The 20103-nt window shown below is 40.6% G+C and overlaps 1 protein-coding gene across 1 annotated transcript in view; it reads right to left on the reverse strand.

Annotated features, from left to right (window-relative positions):
* Positions 1–1621: 1621 nt before the first annotated feature.
* tacr1a (tachykinin receptor 1a) overlaps positions 1622–20103 on the reverse strand; it is a 52404-nt gene continuing 33922 nt past the window's right edge. Inside the window, exons 3-5 of the mRNA XM_006797528.3 lie at positions 9897–10047; positions 7400–7596; positions 1622–4504 (exon numbers count right to left, since the gene is read on the reverse strand). Of these exons, the coding sequence (XP_006797591.1) occupies positions 4159–4504; positions 7400–7596; positions 9897–10047 (694 nt within the window). The 3' untranslated portion in view covers positions 1622–4158. The remainder of the gene's footprint in view (positions 4505–7399; positions 7597–9896; positions 10048–20103) is intronic.

Genomic DNA, 20103 nt, shown 5'->3' on the forward strand with positions numbered 1-20103 from the left:
ATATTAATTTCTAGTATCAGCTGATGTTTGCTGGAGCCACAGCTGTAAACCTGCTGGTCATGATATCGGTTTGGATATGTGGTGAGAGGGAAACATGAAGATGAAACCAGGAGATGTCCTTACTGAATCATCAGAGCTGTGATGGAGAAACAGGTTTACCTTTTAGGTGACATGAATGAGTTGAAGGGAAGTTATGAACTGTTTCTGAGAGACAAATAACACCAGGATCCTTTTCTAAGTAGCTGACAGCTGGTAACTGTGCAGGGGCCCATGTAGGGCATTAAAAGGGAAAGGGGGGCACAAGGAAATATTTTCTTATTCTCATTTAAAATGTCTCACTTTTAAAAAAATAATTATCTGAGTCTTACAACAAACAATTGATAGATTGATACATATATACCATCAGAACAGTGTACATCACTGTCACAACAGTGTTTATTTTCATTCAAAGGCTTTATGATTTTTCCTATAACGGTGGGCCGGTCTCTAGTCAAAATGCCCGGGACGATTTTTTTGTCCCAGTCCAGCCCTGTATGCAGCTCATCTGCAGTCTGGTGTTACCTACATCTTCCTATTCAGAAGGCAGAATTTCCGAGTTCTGAGTACAATCGAAAGCACCACGACTGCAGTTTTTGTGTTGGATGTAAAAAGCAGGCTATGATAGAATCAGGCGTGGGATTTCTCTCGTGGAAATGTGCACATTATTTTTTCCTTTCTGTTGGTAGGTGGCACAGTGCACTTGTGGCAAGTAAGCAAGCTAGAAGACTGGCAATCTTGCTGGGTATCCAGTTACGGAAGCAACACATTAACAAGAGAATTCTGAGTAAAACCAAAGTTACTTTCCCTAGTAACTACTTACTCTGAAAGTAACGAGTAACTTGAAGTAACTGAGTTACTTTTGATAGAAGTAACTAGTAATGTAACTGAGTTACTAATTTAAAGTAACTTACCCAACACTGCTCACCAGTGGCTGGACAAGCATGATAATTTAATGGAAAGATATCCTTCTTTGAATTTTCTTTCTTTTGAGTAGATTTACTAGACTGTCACTCAACATGGCTGTCCGGTATGTGTATATGAAATCTCAAAGCTATTATTCTGATGGTCTTAACACTCAACCGATGCGCCTGTCTAGCTATGTTGTGTTTATTACTAGCTGCTTTGCCACGGTAAAACACTGGAATGTTAACTCGGGTGATGACACGTCTGGTATTTGCCTTTCATTTTCCCTCTCCGCACTGAATGTGACCTCCTGTTATTCGTGCACAGTGTCCATGTTAAATGCTGTATGGTTCACTGTCAACAAGACGATGCAGTGAAAAAAGCAATAGAATTTATTGAATCCAATGTATTTATGTTGCTTCACAACTGCTTCTCACTTTCATGTCAGCTGACACTGGAATTTATAACAACAGGCCTTGTGTGCCGAGAATAGACCAACAATCAGGGGGGAGCATGTGAGCGGTCTGTGCGTCTGTATGGAAATCATTGATGGGTGTCAGCAGGTGATCACTCTCTTGTCATGTGTGCACGTGTTGTGTGCACACACTGAAAACAATATCCATCTTGGAACTATATTTAACCAAGGGCTGCTACTGCATACTGTGTTCAGTGTGTGATAGCAGTGAATTGATTCTCAGTGCAAAGCAAGTAAAAAAAAAATGGCAATAACTGTTTACTTACTTTCAGTTTTTTTAAAAATCACTGAAATACTTCAAATGGATTCAGTCTTTCTTGCTTTGTGTGTTCTTGTCTGATAAGTGATAGCTCTGCAGTGCTGTGGATGTGCGTATCTGAGGCTGTGTGTTCGCTCTGCATCCAGCAAATATGTAAATTGTTGTGAATTTAGCTGTTAAGCACACTGCAGGATATTTGTATACAGATATTCATTCACAGATATAGCAGCAACAAAACATCTTAAAATTTCATTACAGTTGTTAAAAGTATTTACAGTTTTTCTACTGTGAGAACAGTGTCACCATAGGTTTGCACCTCACAGCATTTTGTTATTACAGCAGTTGTATGTAGACATTTGAGTGTTTACTGCTGTAGGAGGTAATGACAGTTTGTCCCTGTGGGCTTTTCATTTCAATTTTATTTATATAGTGACACATCACAACAACAGTTCCCTCAAGGTGCTTTTTATTATAAGGTAATGACCCTACAATAATACAAAAATAAAAAAAGAAAAATAAAATGAAGAAAACCCTGACAACTTCCCATTATTTGGAAGGACAAAGGAAAAACCTTTTAACAGGAAGAAACCTCTAGCAGAATCTGGCTCAGGGAGGAGTGGCCGTCTGTCGCGATTATTAGAGGTCAGGGGGGAAGACACGACAAAGAGAGCCAGAGATGAATAATAACTAATAATTAAATACAGAGAGGTGTATAAACACATAGTGAGTGGAGAAGGTGATTGAATGTGCAAAACCCACGTAATGCACCTGATCGAGCCCTAACTATATGCTTTATCGAAAAGGAAAATTTTGTTTTTATGTCTTTTTGGGTTTTGTTTAGTGTGTGTGTGTTTTTGTTTTGTTTCAGACATTATGAAAAGCAGCAAGGCACATCACTGCACATTAAAAGAGCCACAGGTAACAAGCTGCACATCCAAGGACAAAAAGTCTGCAAAGAACTTTAAACCTGATACTAACTTGTGTCCTGTTGTAGCTGGATTACATTTTGGACTGACAGCTTAAACAGTATTTGAAACAACTGTCCAGTGACATCTCATGCAAAGGAAGTTAAAGTTCACTTTGCCCATCTTAACAATGGAGCCTACCCATATAATGTACCAGATTCAGCCCAAAACAGTGTAGGGAGAGAACGATAAAGCTAACATAGAAATACAAGAAAATAAAAAACCATAACAGACAAAGTGAAACTAAAGTGGTTTGCTGGATTACCCCAGGGAATGTCCAGAACTGAAAGCCCAATAAATCTGATTTTAAGGTGAACAATTGCTTGAAAAGATCATTTTATGTTGGTGCCAGCTAAAAAAAAGTTTTTAAAAAAATGTTTTACACTCTGAAAGCAGTGCCTGTCTTTCAGTTCACCAATGAAGTGTATGTATCTGATGGAGGAGGAGCATGTTAAACAAACTAAAATAATGTACTGGTTCTGCAGAACACTCGATCATTTCTTTTCTGCAGAACACTCGATTATTTCTTTGTGTTGAACAGAATTAATGGTGGACTCACATCATTTAAGGGTTCATATTGGGCATGTGGGGTGTTTAGCTAAATGTTTGCCTTCTCTTGAAACAGCAGCCTCTTTAGCATCTGAAGCGCCTCTGTTTTTCAGAAATGATGCTGCCAGCTGCTGAAGTCAATGCGTAGCCTGATGACGGGGGACTCCTACACTGCTGGTGTTTATGCTGATTGCCAGAACTTTTCAGCAACACCTGCAGAGGATCTTTTGAGCGCTTCTTCAATCAGACAGGCGCTTGCTCTGCATGTTGGACTGCTCAGTGAGACAGAGCTGGCAAGTTCAGAGTAGATTTGTTGTTTACAGTTTTTATCTCCCCTTGTGGGAGACCCTTTGAACTAAAATCCCACATCTGCCTGTGTTTCAGTGTCTGTTAGAGAACTCTTGTGTAAAACATTTTGCCTTCACTTTTTTCAAAACTTTGTCTCTTCGGAGAAAACCCCTCTGTTAAAAGGAGAAGCCGCCGTTTTTACAGCAGTGTATTGGCATCGCGTGACAGCTTCACTCTAAAATAGACTGTGCGAAGTCACGCAGCCTGCGTGATCAAGCATGTGTGAACCTGAGATGACTGGGGTGACATGCAGAAGCTGTGAACAATGGAGGCGCTAGTGTCGGCTTCAGTTTAGCTTTTTGAAACTGACATGTGCTCTTGTTGTTGAAGCTCGAGCCATTCTGGCACCTGGCAAATCCTACGAATGCCAGCTGACCATTAGCTCTGAATTGGATAACTAAGTGAAACTACAGTTCTGTGAACAGGGACAATATTTCCCAGCATGGCATTCCAGCAAACACACTGGAAATGTGTTCATTAAAAACTCACATTCACCGGCAGACAAACTCACATATTCCTGCTGTACTTTTCATAAACACACGCAGGCAAAAGCAGCAACGTGATCGCTCAACTTACATTCTTTTCCTGCTGTCCAGCAAAATGCTGCCTGCACTTGAAGTCTATTCCTCTAGGTTGCTACTGGAGTAGAAACTCGACATCTCTGATACTGTTTTGGAGACACTCCAGGATGATGAACCATTTGAGGTGAGGTCCATGGAGGAGCTGTGTGGTCTGGCCTCAACCACAGCCCCGCCAGGCGCTGGGCCTCCTATAACTTTCACCTTGGGCTGCTCTACATCGTCCCCAACCTGTAGAATAGTAGACACGGTGGTCTCCATCCTGCTGGCCTTGTAAACACTTGTCTGGGTCTGAAGATAGCGAGTGGACTTGAGTTCGAGGCCTTCATAGGAGCCTTGAGGGACGCAGGGGCAGCAGCGGAATGCTTGTTTAAAACCAGCTCGAAACCTGTGGAGGAAATACACAAATCAATCTGTTCTCCTGTGATTTGTGTCATGGTCCTGGGTCATGTAACCCAGTATTCTGAGTTTCTTGATGTTTTTGTTATTCCTTTCAGTCTAGTTTCATTTCAGTTTATCTAGTTACATTCTGTCATGCCTAGGTTACAGTTTTAATTCATGATTTATCAAGCTCCCCATTTGTCTCATCCCTGTGTGAAGTTTTCTGTGTTAAGTCTTCGTGTGTTTATCTGTCATGTTTCATGTCCAAGTTTTCTTTGTTTGTCTAGTTCGAGTCATGTCTGGGTCTCGTTATGTTTCCCGTTTTATTTTGAAGGATCCTTGTGTTTTTTTGTATTTAGCTTCACGTCCCCTGTCCTGTCATTATGTTAATTGTTGTCAGCTGTTTTCCCCATGTGATTCCACTTCCCCTGATCATTCCTTATGTGTACTTAATCCGTGTGTTTCTGCTCAGTCGGGGTCAGATTGTCTGTTATCCTCACCTCATCTTTTCATAGTTTCCGTTATTGTGTCACTGTTTCATAGCCTGCCTAGTTACTCTGTGTTCATAGTTTCTTCATAGTTCTTTCACAGAGTGTCATAGTCTTTTTAGGTTACACAGTGTTCTTGGTCTCCTTAGTTTTCCCAGTTTCAGTGTTCTCTAGTGTTTTTGTCATGCCATCAGCCACAATAAAGGCTCGCTTTATTTTTGGAAACCTAGTTCTGTCTCCACCGTGTCTGCATCTGGGTCTACCTCTTCTTCACACCGGCGCACCCCGCCGTGACAATTTGGCTGCACGGTGACTCAGAGGTTTACACTGTTGCTTCACCCCAAGAGAACCCTGGGTTCAAACCTGGATAGCCCCCTCTCCCTTATTGACATCTATCATTCCCTCATAAATAAAATCATCATTTACAAACTGCATTCTTTACTCTGGTGATCTCTGTCTAATATTAAAATGTGTTTAATAATCTGAAACATGTTAATGTGAAAAAAATAACAAATAAAAACCCCGAAATCTATTATCTGGCATCAACCACTATATGTGAACTGTGAGGTTATGGTGGTTTAAAGGTAAGAGCGCTGAATTAATCAACCGTGCAGTTGATTTTTTCTTGTTAAATTTAAGGGAGAAATTTGCTATTTTGTTTTAATGTCTGACCAGGAGTGACAACTTGGGAAAGTTACAAAAAAAGATGACAGACATACAAAACTATCACCAGTTTAGCTCTGCAGAGTTTTTTAATCTTCAGCTAACTGTTTGCAAATGGCCTGGTTTTGTTTGATCTCTGTGTGTGGATGAAGCCAGGAGTACAGTGCCAGGCAGTGGCAGCACAGTAAGCAGGGTGGTGTTATACTTGAGACACTCAGAGTCAAACTGGTGTTGTAAGTATTCAACGTTACCTCTCTGTGAAGCCCCAGTAAAAACTCAGTGGAGCATTTAGCAGCTAAAGAGATATTTCCACACAGGAGTTGGTTAGAGAGTGAACATTAGACCTAAATTGGTCAGATGGACTGAGAAACAGCTCTAAATAGAAGCTAATGAAGCTCTCTGTGGATTCTGGTTGTGTAAACAGAACGGTGACACATTACTCATTCCAACTTTATAATGAAATTTGTGTAGCTTGTTGCACAGCCTCCAAGTAAACAAAAAGTCATTTAATGCAGGTTTAGAGGACACAGCTGGTTCATTTCTTCCTCATCTTCTTACTGGTGAACTACAGTACAACAATAACATCCATCCGTGAAACACATATGCTCTAGATATTTTAAATGTAAAGGAAACTGTAAATCTGAGTTATTAACATTATATCTGTGGTGCAATTGTATGCCAAAGACACTAGAACATCGTGTGTGTACAATCAAAAGATCATCTGTCAATGGCACTTCGGGCATGAAGCTAACAGCAGATGCAAAACTGTAACAGTTTAACACACATGCGCAGTGAACGTCCAAATGTTACTGTTCATTAACACATTTGCAGGTGTTACAAAAAAAGACTAAAAATAAATCAAAACACTGACAGAAGACACGATGGAAGTATTTTGCGATTTAGATGAGAAAAGCCTGACATGAAACATCTTCAGTAGACAAACACAACCAAATGTGAAGCCCTGACAGAGAGAGAAGAATGAAGGGAAAGGCAACATGTCTGTCGCTGAGAGCGAGCGATAAGAAAGAGACTGATGAAAAAACACTCACATTGGTTATGCATATGAGCTCAGGGAGACAAAAACCGCCAGTGACTAAACCTATAAACCTCACCTCAGCCCACACATTTTCATTTTTGGGACTTGGGAGGTAAAATACTCAAGTGTGAAATCGCATTTCTCTGAAAGCTCAAAGGCAATTAGCAGGTTACAGCAATGGAGGACAATGGAAGATGCTTCATTAAAGAAGCAAATATCCAAAGCCTACATTGTCATGGGGGGCTGATTGTTTTTTCCCTTATTTTCTCAAACTTTTTGGTTAAGTTGCATGAGGAGTTTTAACTCCATCCCTTGGAGCTGTGATCCTTCTGTGATGCTTAAAATCCTAAGTTTTCAATCTCAATTGAGCTAGATAATGGCTCAGAGCAAGACTAACGGGGCATTAATGGAAAAAACAAAAGCTGTTTAGAACGTACTGTGTGCTACTCTTGTCAGCCACATCTCAATCCAAATCAATGACTCTTTGATGTACTTGAATAAGAAAATTGCATTATGAGGTTGCTGTCCACAAGTTTGAAGCAAAAGACGGATGCTGTCATGTCAGTCTTAACCAGAATCTTTGAGGAATGTCTCACAGCTGAGCCTACGACAGGAAAAATAAAGACAGTTCTAAACCTCAGTATTTGATATGTGGAACTAATAAGATGGCCTGTGGGTGAAGTAGTTGCATAATGGTTTAGAGGTGCTAACTAACCTGTCATTTAAGCAGCAGTAGATGATGGGGTTGTACATGGTAGAGCTCATGGCCAACCACATGATAGCAAGATAGACCTGCTGGATGTATGTTTCCTCAAACATTTCGGGGAAGAACTGGTGCAGCAGGAAGTAGACATGGTAGGGCAGCCAGCAGATGGCAAAAGTACATACCACCACAATCATCATCTTCACCACCTGTTGAATACATGATTACGCAATTATGTTTTGTAGATTTCTCCAGTGTGAACATGATTCTCAGTCAAACAAAGATTAATGTCAGACCAATTACAAATTGGTATCCTTAAGGAGCCTTAAGGTCATTATTATTAAAATAAGATTTCAGCAAAAAATGGATTATTGTGATATTGAAATATAAAAATAAAATTCTATTCTGTTATTTTTTCATCGCACAAAATAAGCGTCACACTCGCAAAAGCCGGTTTACCCGCTGAAACGCCGTGCATTTAATGAGACTTTCAACCCCAGGTAGGCCACATTCAGATTCGGATCCACATTATGTCAGCAGCTGTTCTCCACCGTGAACTATGTTAAAAACAAACGCCGCACACGCCTCACAGATGACAACTTACAGTCCTGCGTAAAGATGAAAGTGACTTCGTACAGCCCCGATTTGCAGACGCTGTGCGCAGAGGTTCAGGAGCAGAAGTCCCATTGTAAACATATCACGGCAGACCCGATGATGTTTGCATGAACACGCTTTTCAGCATCTCTTTATTGACCACTTTTCACACACGGTTGCTGTACGCACACAGCCGGTTGTAGCTTTTCAGCTCACAGCCCGACACACACCAACACAACAGCATAGATAGCACAGACGTTAAGGCGGCGAGGCGTGATTGCGGGTGCCGCTCAGGTGCGTCTGCCTCCCCTGCAGCGGTGCTGCAGACCACGCCCCGCCACACACATTAACCAATTAAAATAAATATTTAGGCAGAATTTTGCAAAAATCTTTTTTTCATTTTTTTAGCAGCATAGTGCTTTTTTTCCAATTATTTTTTAAAAGTCAGGTCAAGGCTCCAAAAGCCCAAAGGCGATATGAGGGTGGCGGCTCACAACAGTTTTTGTTTGCTACATGGATCATTTTAGTTCAGCTGGGTGTCTTTCCTTTTGTTATATTTCTTTAAGAGTTCAAAATGTGTTAATTACATAAATAAAATGTAATTTTCTCTATAGCACTTCATAAGCAACACACCTTAGTTGTTCACACAAAGCATAAAGGTAAAAAACAATATATACAGTGTTATCTTTATTTTAGATGTAGTTGTGTAAAGTATTTGCGGCTCCCAGTGTTTTCTTCTGCGTGGAAACCGGGTCCAAGTGGCTCTTTGGGTGTTAAAGGTTGCTGACCCCTGCCCTATGACATTGAAAGCTTGCACATTTAATACGTTTTATATGTTCTAGAGTGAATTAAATTTGATTTTTTGAGATTAGCAAATCGCCGCATTCTGATTTTATCAATATTTTACACAGTGTAGTAACTTTTGAGAATTTTGAGTTTATAGAGTCATAGATGAACTCAATATGCTGTCTAACACCCAGAGGAAATCCACACAGACACCCCCATTGAGGCTCCCCATGATTAGCGAGAGCAGTTCCCCAAATAAGAGAGTGAGCCAGTAAAACGTGTCTCAGAAAACCAGTACTCACAACAGTGTTACAGCAGGTATTGTCAGTTTCCGGCTTCATTTGTTCTCTCTTAATGATGAGATTACAAGCTGCACTGCATCAGTTGTTTCCACTGAGAACTCAGCATTCACCAATGTCATTTTAACAAGACATTTGTTTGTGCAGAAAAGTCTGAGCTACTTTGAAATCTTTCTGGGGCAAAATAAAAATATAATAGATCATGAGACACCGTCAGCGCTGCCAAGAACAGACAGTGCTCACTGACATTTAAGAGAGAATAAACAGATAATTAGACACATTAATCACTCTCTATTTTGAAAAAATACAATATTTTTAATTGTAAGAAGTAGAATAAGTCCAATAATAAAAGTGCTTTAGGGAAATGCCAACTCTAGCATATGCACTGCTAGCATGCTAAACTTTAGCAGAAGTTGGCACTGACCACAAAGAACTCCTGAGGGTGTAGTTATTGAGAATGCAATTAGCTCAGCAGGTTTTGGAGAAATGAAAGTGATCTCATAGTGGCTGTTAAAGACGGTGGCTCACCAAAGTGACAAAAGAATTTACCGCGGAGGAGTCATGGTTTTCTACACCTAATGAGCAAGAAGAAGAGCTAATGGTGAAAAGAGTGGATTAAGAGACTGCAGTTGGTTAAAATAGCAAAAAGTGGTCTGAAAGAAAAAAACAGTCTAAGATAGAAGAAAGGACTGAGAACTCAGATTCAGGTGTGTGATGCTATGATGATTTTTTTTATTACATGAGGAGACATCAGTCACATCCTACTCAGGGCTGCAGAACACAAAAAATATTCTGATTACGTTAGTGGTGAAATCCAGTAGGCAGGTTACCTTGCGTTTGGCAGTCAGCTGCTCCTTGTAGCGGTCAGAGGAGTCCCCAGGGATCTCACTGGCCCAGAGTGTCAGTCCCACCACCAGGTAAGCACAACCCATCAGCAGCAGTGGAAATGAATATATGAGGATGACCACACACACGTAGTACCTACAGACACATATTCTATATTATTACAAAAATATTTATCTATTCAAATAAAGTCAATAAGTGAATGCATTTTTAAAAGCAGACGCATTGGCATGTATTGCATGGTAAATGAACTAGCTCTTTTCTACTCAGGCATTCAAAGTAAATCCAATGGAAAAACTGTAGAGCAGCCAGGATTGAAGTATGACCCGGCCTAACTGACTCCCAGCCACTCCAGCACAAATTAGTCAAGACAAGGCACAAGATGTGATACCATATGCTGAACTCATATCTTTATCAATCAGTCAACATTTCAATTTCAGTTCAATTCAATTTCATTTATACCAGCCAAAACACAACAACAGTCGTGTCAAGGCGTTTTATATTGTAGGTTAGACCCTAGGATAATGCATAGAGTCAACAGTAGTCAATACTCCAGAAACTTGCACTTTGAAGTAGGATTTGGAGCAAGAACTTCATCTTATGCTGCATAACTAACCTGCTCTGGTACCTGTTGGATCAAAAAGTGAAAGAACTGGATTTTGTAATCTGACTTAGTCCTAGACTCTGGCAGGCGGGTGCAGAGTCACATAAGTGTACCTTTTGGATGCACTTATTCAGACCAATTCTTTGTGCTGTCCTTGCCTAAAGAGTTTGAAGCTGGCAGCTCTGATCTTGGAATGAGCTCGAAAGCTTTATTTGTATCAACAGACAAAGTAGTGCTCAATTTGTGCATTGTTCCAGAGTGAGGCTTGAAGTGAACCCATTACTACTGATAATACTGTTGGGGAATTAAAATAATTTCCCTTTAAAAAAAAAGGCACAAAAAGTTGCACACACACAAATACAGATTTCATAGGAAGAAAAACCCCCCAAAGAAACAATTTCCCTGAGGGTTTTACAGCCTTCTTGGTGTGAGCCATGGTGAGTTTGTTGAATCTAAAAAAGTGTCAGAAACATTTTTCTGTCCCATGATTTTCCTTTGTTGTTGTCATCACGAAGTGATCTGGTTGCAGAGCATCAGCTTAGTCGTCCCTAAAGTGACTGTTAGAATAGAATAGAATAGAATAAACCTTTATTATCCCACGGATGAGAAATTTCGGTGTTACAGAGCTCTTACAGCAAGGGGAAATAAAATATAAAAGGAAGACACAGAAGGTGGTCCTATAAACATAAGCAACCAAAGTTTGTACATACAGGTATATACAGGTAACAATGTACAAAATATGTATAGAAACATTGAAAAATTTTATGGAGATATGTATAAAATGTACAGAGCTATGTATAAAATGTACAGTAAACAAACAAGCTGGTGAGTAAGACCAAAAGAATGTTAAGCTGCATTATAGAGTCTGACAGCTGCTGGTAAGAATGACCTGCGGTAGCGCTCCTTCCTACACTGTGGGTTTAAAAGTCCACTGCTAAACGAGCTGCTCAGTGCTCGTACAGTCTCATGCAGGGGGTGGGAGGTGTTGTCCATGATGGATGTTAGCTTAGACAACATCCTCTCCTCCCCAACCTGCTCGATGGACTTCAGCGGACAGTCCAGGACAGAGCTGGCCCTCCTGACCAGTTTGTTGAGTTTCCCCCTGTCCCTCTCTGCCATTCCACCACTCCAGCAGACCACAACATAGAAAATAATAGACCCCACCACAGTGTCTCGATGAAAAGTTTGGTGTATGTGATGTATCAGAGCAAATGTTAAGTTGCTGAATATCCACTGCACTCAATGAGGCATTTCAAATGTTGTTCAGTCCTATTAACGTTCAGCCTTCTCTTGCTGCATATTTTTTAAACAAATGCCTTATTTAGAGCTAGACACTGATGGCAGCATAAAATAATCAAGAAAACTAAATAAATTATTTATAAGTGGTCTGAGCTCATAGGCAGGTCACTGGTGAGTGGAAGTTCCTGCTGTAGTTAATAAAAGGTCTCTGAGTATGTTTCAGTTCCATTACCCTGGAGCACCAACAAAATAAACACAACTGTGAGTGGAGGACTGAATCAAATAATCCTCAGTGTATCTGCAGGAGGAATTTAGAAATTTATATTTTGATACTTTATAATGAAATTTCAGATGTGAGAGTAACAGTTAGAAGTCTTCTTTGTCCAATAAACTGAAACCCTTTATGCAGTAATTAGTTATGACAGCTTCAGCATTTAGTGACTAATGATTTGCAAATCTATCACAGACACAGTGTTTGATCATGTTAGCTCACTGTAAACTTTGTGCACTGTGTGTTTTATGGTATGTTGATCTGTGCACCAATGCATTAACGTCCTTTAAAATGTGGAAAATCGTGTTATATATATCTGAGAGCCCCTGTGTCAGGGATCCTGGGTCTGAGCAGTTATGGACTTCTTATTGTGATATGTATTTGTAAGTCTATGCTTCTGTTCCGGTGTTCCACTTATTGTATGTGTAGGCGTGTGTAGGTATGTGTGCGTATATATGTGTGTGTGGATGCCAAGCACCTGCAGGCCTGATGGGTGTGGTCCTGCTAGAGGATTGGCCACGCCTGAAGCCCCACACACCTGCTGCTGATCAGGCTCGTTGGGGGAGCTATTTAGGAGACCGATGGAACTCCCACCAGCGCGGGATCATTGCGTGAGACTTCGTGTCAGTCTTAGCGCAGTTAAAGTCTGTGAGTGTATGCCTACTGGAATACAGTGTCTTGACAGCTGCCTCTGTTATTTTCCCCTCAGGAGGAGCGTGGAGGAGGGCAGCAGGCACACGGTGTGTGTGGACACACGAGAGTGGAGAACACGGTGCACGGACTTTTTGAGAAGACACGACACGGGAGTCACGGGAGAGCACGGGGGAGCATGGGGATTTACTGTTATTGTTTCATTCAATGTAAATAAATGCACTGCTTAGACACGGAGTACCGCGACTGGGTCCTCCCTTCCCTACTTCCCCACGGTTTGCCCTGCCAAACTGTGACACCCTGACTCCAGCATCCACAGAGGGACAGTCCCTGGGCAGAGGAACCTCAAAGGACCTTTCCAAGGCAATAAACTACAATTTTGCATAGTATGACCACACACACACACACACACACACACACACACACACACACACACACAGAGTGTCAACGTAAACAATATTATTCAGTACATTTCTAGATGACTAATAATGCTGTAAGTGGTCCTATAGGGAAAACACAAATAACCAAAAAAGTGACCTGCTCTACCTCCTGAGCCACAGCCACCCCAAAACACTCATCAGGAACTCAGGAGGAGAGACTGCAGTTGTGATAGATGTAGCAATCCCACCACAGTGACATTAGGAAGAAGGAACATGAGAAAATATAGCAGTACTAGGGAGTGTCATGTAATTAATATATGATTGTTATTTTATGTACTTTAATAATGAAGGTTTGTAAAGCAAGGCCACTTTTGACTCAAAAACAAAGTGCTTAGCCAGCCTGAAAAACAGGAAGTCTAGGGTAGAGCTGCAGAGGTATATTAATAGAATACATGAAACCAGACAGAAAAGTGGAACTAGTACATACAAGGACTTGTTTTTATCGAAACGATGTGTGACGTGTGAAGGACCAAAATAACACCTATATGAGACACATTTTTAGCTTCTAATGTTAGAGATTCTGCAACTGACTTTGGGCTGTGCAGGGCTCTCTCTTCCGGAAGATAATTGAATAAAGAATTATAAATGTTTTGACCACTCCTGAGTCGGGTTTTCTCTGTTCTATCATGGGGATCAAAGAATCTGGTTTAATATTTGGTCTTTCTGCCCGGTTCCCTTTGCAACAGAGAGACCATATGTGGCCGAAGGTTGGATCTGAAATGAGGCGAACAGAAGACCGGTCTAAAAAGATTTAAAGGTAGGCACAAGCCTGTTCAAAAAGCATTTTTGTGCAGATTGGATGAATTCTAAATTATCTGTTCGCTGAGTTGACGATATTAACTATTAAATTGGCTCAGTAGTGGTAAAACGAAATTCTTGAGAATAAAGTAAAGCTTTGAAGTAAGGATAATGAAACTTTGAGAATGACAGTACTGAGTTTAAGGTAATATGGTATTTCATGGTAAAAGAGAAAAAGAAACAATGTGTGTTTAAGAGAATATAGGGTAATAGGGAATTGGTCATTTGTTTGTGGGATTTAAGTCCACATTGAGTATAAAGCCGGGCTTGGACATCCATAAAATCACTTGAAGGAGCAACTGGAGCAGATGTGGAAGACAAAGTTCAAACAACAACATCAGAGGCCTCTGTCCATAAGAGTGCAGCTCAAGGAACACCTAAGATGCTGCTCAGTAGCCTCAAACTCCCAGGCCTCTAGTAGAGGACCAGAGATTGAGGAGTACAGACATAGAGATGCAATCGCCCACTTCGTTATCTACTTAATTGTTCACATAAAAATCTCATCAGCCAAAGTAATGGCTATAACTGTCAAGACAACCTGCTGAAGTTCAAACTGAGCATCAGTTAGGGGAAGAAAGGTGATTTAAATAACTCTAGACTCTGCATGGTTGTTGGTGCCTGACGAGCTGGTCTGAATATTTCAGAAACTGCTGACCTACTGTGACTTTTCCACAAAATCATCCCAAAGTTTACAGAGACTAGTCTGAAAAAGAGGAAATAGCTCTCTGGGTGAAAATGCCTCATTGGTGTTAGAGCCTGGAGACGAATGGCCAGATAAGAAGGCAACAGCAGCTGAAACAACTTGTTTCTCCCAGTTTATACATACATTTAACAGGAAACAAGATAATGTAGATAATTTCACAGCTTAAGTTACCTCCTTTTGTTTGCAAGAGTCAGGAGTTGATGTTACAAATATATCTTTTAATGAAATCCTGCCTTCATGCACCACCTGTCTTTCCTTAAATGTTCTTAAATTTATCATGAAACTGGTACACAGCTGCTGTTAAAGTGAATTGTTAAATGTCGTCATTTTTATGCTTACCACCTCTACATTGTTTCAAACTCTGTGATCAAGGCATTCCTTTGTCCCCCTCCCCAGCCTCTCAAGGTTCTGGGGGGAGGCTGTAGTGTTTTATCACAAGCACATCCCATGTGAAGGATTTGGGCTAGAGCATTATGCTCCACCGCCTGGCTCTGACCAAGGCTTCCCTCGTTAGTGAGTTAAAGACCGGTTGAAGATGTTCTGTTATGTCTTGTGTTCTTCATGAGGAATAAGTCTCTAAACTAGCGGGGCATGTGGAAACACAGACCCAACATTTATTTGGTACTTCCGAGCCGGATACCAACACATCCAACCGAGGAGAGGGAGATGACGCCGCCGCAGTCTGCTAGCAGCCAGCGTCTTGGATGCCTGATGAAAGACCCGGTGCTTAACTTTATCACCCGCCCGGAGAGTTTGCGTCTGAACTCCCCTCCGGTTTGATGGCGATTGATGGGATCCAGAGACTTTCCCGTGGACAAAAACAACATGAACAGTGAGTACAGAAGGCCTTAGAGAGCAGCTACGTGCTGTGCGTTGAACGCAGGTACAGGAGCGCGCTAGCCGCGTGAGAGAGATGCAGGCTTCTCCGCTGTTTGGGGCGTAGAGACAACCTAGGTTCGGTGACTCCGCCGTGAGGAGAGTTCGGAATCTCCGCCATTTGGGGCGTTAGGAGAGTGTCATCTGCCTCTGTGCCTCTGTCATCTAAGCAGATCTGAACGTTGAATAGGAAGAACTACAACATGTTGTTGCGAACGGTTGCAAAGTGAGTTTCTCCAAAATTAAAATGGGCTCAGGAGAAAGCCATTTATTTGGGACAATTAGGAAGCGAGTCCCTTTTTCTATGAGGATTCAACGAGGAAATCCAGTCTAAATTTTTTCTTTTCGAAATGTTGTCGTTTTGCTGAAGGTGGAAACAAAATGCGACGATAGATTCCGCTATCAGCAAAGAAAGAATTAACGAATTAATGATGAGTGAAAATAAAAAAGATGGGGAACTGACTGACTGATAAAAGCTGACAAAAGCTGACAAGAACTGACTGACTTAACACCACTATGTGAACTTAACCCCCATGCTGATGTGACAAAGGTGTGGATGTATCTCTGTGTGTGTCTCTTGTTGCAGGAGCAATAGGAGACCACAGGAGGAAACTTGGGTCACATGACTATGTGAACTCTGCAAATTTAACCTTTTTAGTTGTAATTTTTCTGGGTTTTTGAATTTACCAAGGGTGTTATTCACCACCCTGTGCTGCTCACAGAGATCACTGTGAGAAAGAGTGTATACACCTGCGCAGCGCTAACATTAACATTTCTTTTCTACAGTAGAGGGTTAATCATGTGATTTGATCATGTGATTTACAGCAGGACACACAACTTAATGTTTTTCTACTTCAGGATTACTGAGTTTTTGTGTGAAGAAAACTGTGGTTACAGGCTATTTGTTGGTGATGAAATTACACTGTGTTGTTGAGAAAATGTTGGAGAAAATGTGAATGTTACAGGGGAGAAGTGAATACAGTGTGACACATACTGTGTTTAAAACCAGTGTTACTTCTTTTTACAGCAGAGTGTTAACTTTATGACCTTTTACAGCACCTCTGGAATCTGGATGGCCTACGCCTGACCACCAGGATAATGTTGTTTGTTTTTGTTGTTCTAATGTTTGTTTTTCCTTTAAGAGCGCTTGTAAAGGATTCAGCACAGACAGACAAGTGACAATTGAACAAATGTGCAGTGGTTACAGAATAGTTACATGGGGCTCATTATCTGACCACTATTGAGCTCATGGTGAGTGACAAACTTAAGCATGATCATTAATCAAGTTCAACTTTAGTCACAAAAAGCCTAAATAAAAGGATTTACACTGGATCGTCTCTACATGAAGGTAGAGAAGGAAAGAAGATACGACGAACAAATAATCTAGAAATAAATATGAAATCTTTTTTACTTGGCCTTCACCAGTGTATGAATGTGAGAGTGAATGAATAGTGGTATTGTAAAGCGCTTTGAGGGGTCCCGAAAAGCACTATATAAATGCAAGCCATTATTATTATTATTATTATTATTATTATTATTATTATTATTATTATTATTATTATTACTTTGACCTTGTGAGAACTCATGGGCAAATCTTTTTTTTTTTTGACTATTTCATTTATTTTTCAGCTTCTGCAATTCCTTGAATGTTTCTACCTGTTTCTCATTGCCCAATCATCGCTATAGTCTTTTCCTTCTTTGACAGATTATCTGTGGTTTTTCTCTTCTCAGTATTTGGTACTTTCGTTGTCATTTGTATTCTCTGTGAAACTTCTTATAGGTTCTTGCTTTGTACTGTATGTGAGTCTGTGCTTGTGTGCCAGTGTTTCCAAATATGATTACAAATATCCAGTTATTTAAGCTCCTGTTTTGTTGACAAAGCAGCTCTCCAGTCACTAACATTCATGTATAATCAGTCTCGGCTGGCAGTTTTGTAGCATTACTCTAAAATTCTACACTTCCTACAAACTCAAATGCCATTAAAATACAGCTTCACTGAGATGAAGGCCATCTCCACAAATCAGAATAATGAGCACAGCCGTAGTTCTGAAAAAAAAAAAAAAAGCTGGAGGTTTGTTTCTTGCCCACAGCTGTTTTCCTCCACCTGACTTGACCACATTCCTAAAGGAGGAGCATTTCCAATGCCAGCACGTTTTACAGTTCATAATGGTTGTTATGGCCTTGTATTTGGGTGTATTTGAGTTTCTCTGACTTATTAGTTTTGTTGATATTTGTAAAAAAAAAAAATACATTGAATATATAGAGCACGTAGTAGCAATGTGGTTAGTAAGATGTTCTTTTTGTAGTAGTTTAGAAGCTTAGTTAGAGACTCAATAGTGTGAATGCCTCACAGGCATTCACACTATTGAGTTCCTGTTTCTCTTTATTCTTTATCCTTTATTATTCTAGTTGCTCCGTTTCTTTGCCGCTTAACTACTCCCTCAGTTTTCAGTCGATTTTTTACCGTTCAATCTTTAAACTGTTCTGCTATTTCTGCTTTCGACTGCTATATCTTTTGGTGATGATAACTTTTATACTTTTTGAGATGATCAGCTTTTTATGACATTTTTTGGCCCATTTTGCTGACAGGGACCACATTATCAGTGTGATCACCAGTTTTGCTTGCTGGGCTGAGCCATGTTTTAGCTCAGTGAGATGAGCACCCGTTCTCAGACCAGGAGGCCCGGGTTCGAATCCCGCTTATGGCAACATTTTCTTCAGTTAACACTTCAACTGTTTAAACTCTTTTCCACACAAATTTCAGCTTTTTCACCTCTTTTTAGCAAAATTTTCAGTTTTTCACTACTTTCCAGCACAAATTCCAGCTTCTTAAGCTGTTTTTAGCACAAACTTCAGCTTCTTTTCCTCTTTTCAGCAGACAGTCTGCTGATTCACCTCTTTTAATTTGTCAGTGCAGCTGTGACCTCCACTGAGTAAGGTTTTATGGATTTTGCTTGTATGTCAGTTTGGTGATATATTGCAGCTTCCTTTCCCTAAAGCATCATTCATCACTTAGAAATAAGAGCCTGCTCGGGCCCTCTGAGCAGAATGACTCTGAGTCGATCTGGTTAGTGTCATGTCGCAGCTCCAGTAGAAATCTAGACATAACATCCTGTGTTACTCGACCACTCTTTCTAGAAAGGCCTGTTCCACAGTGTGAACCAAATCTCAGTGAGGAAGTCTGTTAATATCAACAAAAGAAGTTCCATAATCAATCGTGAACTTCTGCAGCAGGAAATGTAATCAAACTAGAAAAAGTTGCATTTCCTGCGAAAATGCAGTGTGAATGCCGTGTAGTGGAATCTGAAAACAGCAGAAGAAGGAGAGCTATTTGTTGAAAACAGGTGTAGAAGCTGAACTCTGCTTTATTTGAAAGACTACACTGAAAAGTGTCAAGAAAACAGATCGCATGCAAGCAGGGAAGATGTGCAGCATCTGTCCCATGTAGTACTCGAACCCTTGCCACCAGATCTCATAGCAGCTGTGCATCCCACTGCGCCAAACCAGTTCTGGTCCCAAACAAAGATATGATGAGAGGAAAAAAATGTGCACTGAGCAGAAGCGGATGAAAATTGTGCTAAGAAGAGGTGAAAAAGCTGAAAATTGTACTGAAAAGAGCTGAATCAGCAGACTTTCTGCTGAAAAGAAGCTGAAGTTTGTGCTAAAAACAGCTTAAGAAGCTGGAATTTGTGCTGAAAGCTAGAAGTCTAGAAGCCTCGGTGGGAAAAAGTAAACAAAGCTGGGACATAGAAGCAGAACCGAGTCGTATGTGTGGAGGGACAATACAATTAACAGTAATAGTATTGTAGAAATTCATTTCACCGAAGTAATAACGTGGCACACAGTGTGACGTCAAAAAATGTGCACACCTTTGACGCTGCGTTTTCTGCGTTTTCACCGTTTTTCTCGTCCACACGTAAATGCAAAAACGGAGTTTTCAAAAATATCCAACCTGGCCGGAGTTTTTTAAAACTCCGTTTTCAGTGACCAAAAACGCCGTTTACGTGTGGACGAAAGGTGCAAACGCATAGAAAAATCTGCGTTTTCAAAAATACCCGGGTACATGTGGACATAGCCTCAGAGTGGATCGCAGATGGGCAGCAACAACTGTGGGCTGGGTGCAGCAGCTTAAATATTGTGCCCTATCTGAGATTTGGATTGGATGGACCCACCGGCCGATGGGTTGATGTTGAGATGAGCTCACCTGTTGAGATTGGTGCTGTGCTTGACAAAGTCAATTAACCTGTAATTTATATATACAGGTTAATGTGTGTGTGTGTGTGTGTGTGTGTGCATGTGTGTCTTTAAATCCATAATAATTAATGAATATGGAATACATTTTTAACACACGGGAACAAATGAATGCATGCCTGTTGTTCAATAGTAGCGTTCATATAAATATAAATATAAATAAATAAATATATCTATATATAGATATATATGGAAGGAAGGTCAGCTGTTTTTTGACTTTGCTTGCTAACAGAGGCAAAAGATTACTGGAGGTAACAGGAGGACGACTCACTCCAGACTGCTTCACTGTCACTAATGACAGGCTCATGTCGCACAATTTTACAATGCCCAAAACATGCTGTAGCATGTTATGGGGGAATAG

The sequence above is a fragment of the Neolamprologus brichardi genome, chromosome 12, assembly GCF_056152115.1.
Source record: "Neolamprologus brichardi isolate AB-2024 chromosome 12, ASM5615211v1, whole genome shotgun sequence".
NCBI classification, from domain to species: domain Eukaryota; kingdom Metazoa; phylum Chordata; class Actinopteri; order Cichliformes; family Cichlidae; genus Neolamprologus; species Neolamprologus brichardi.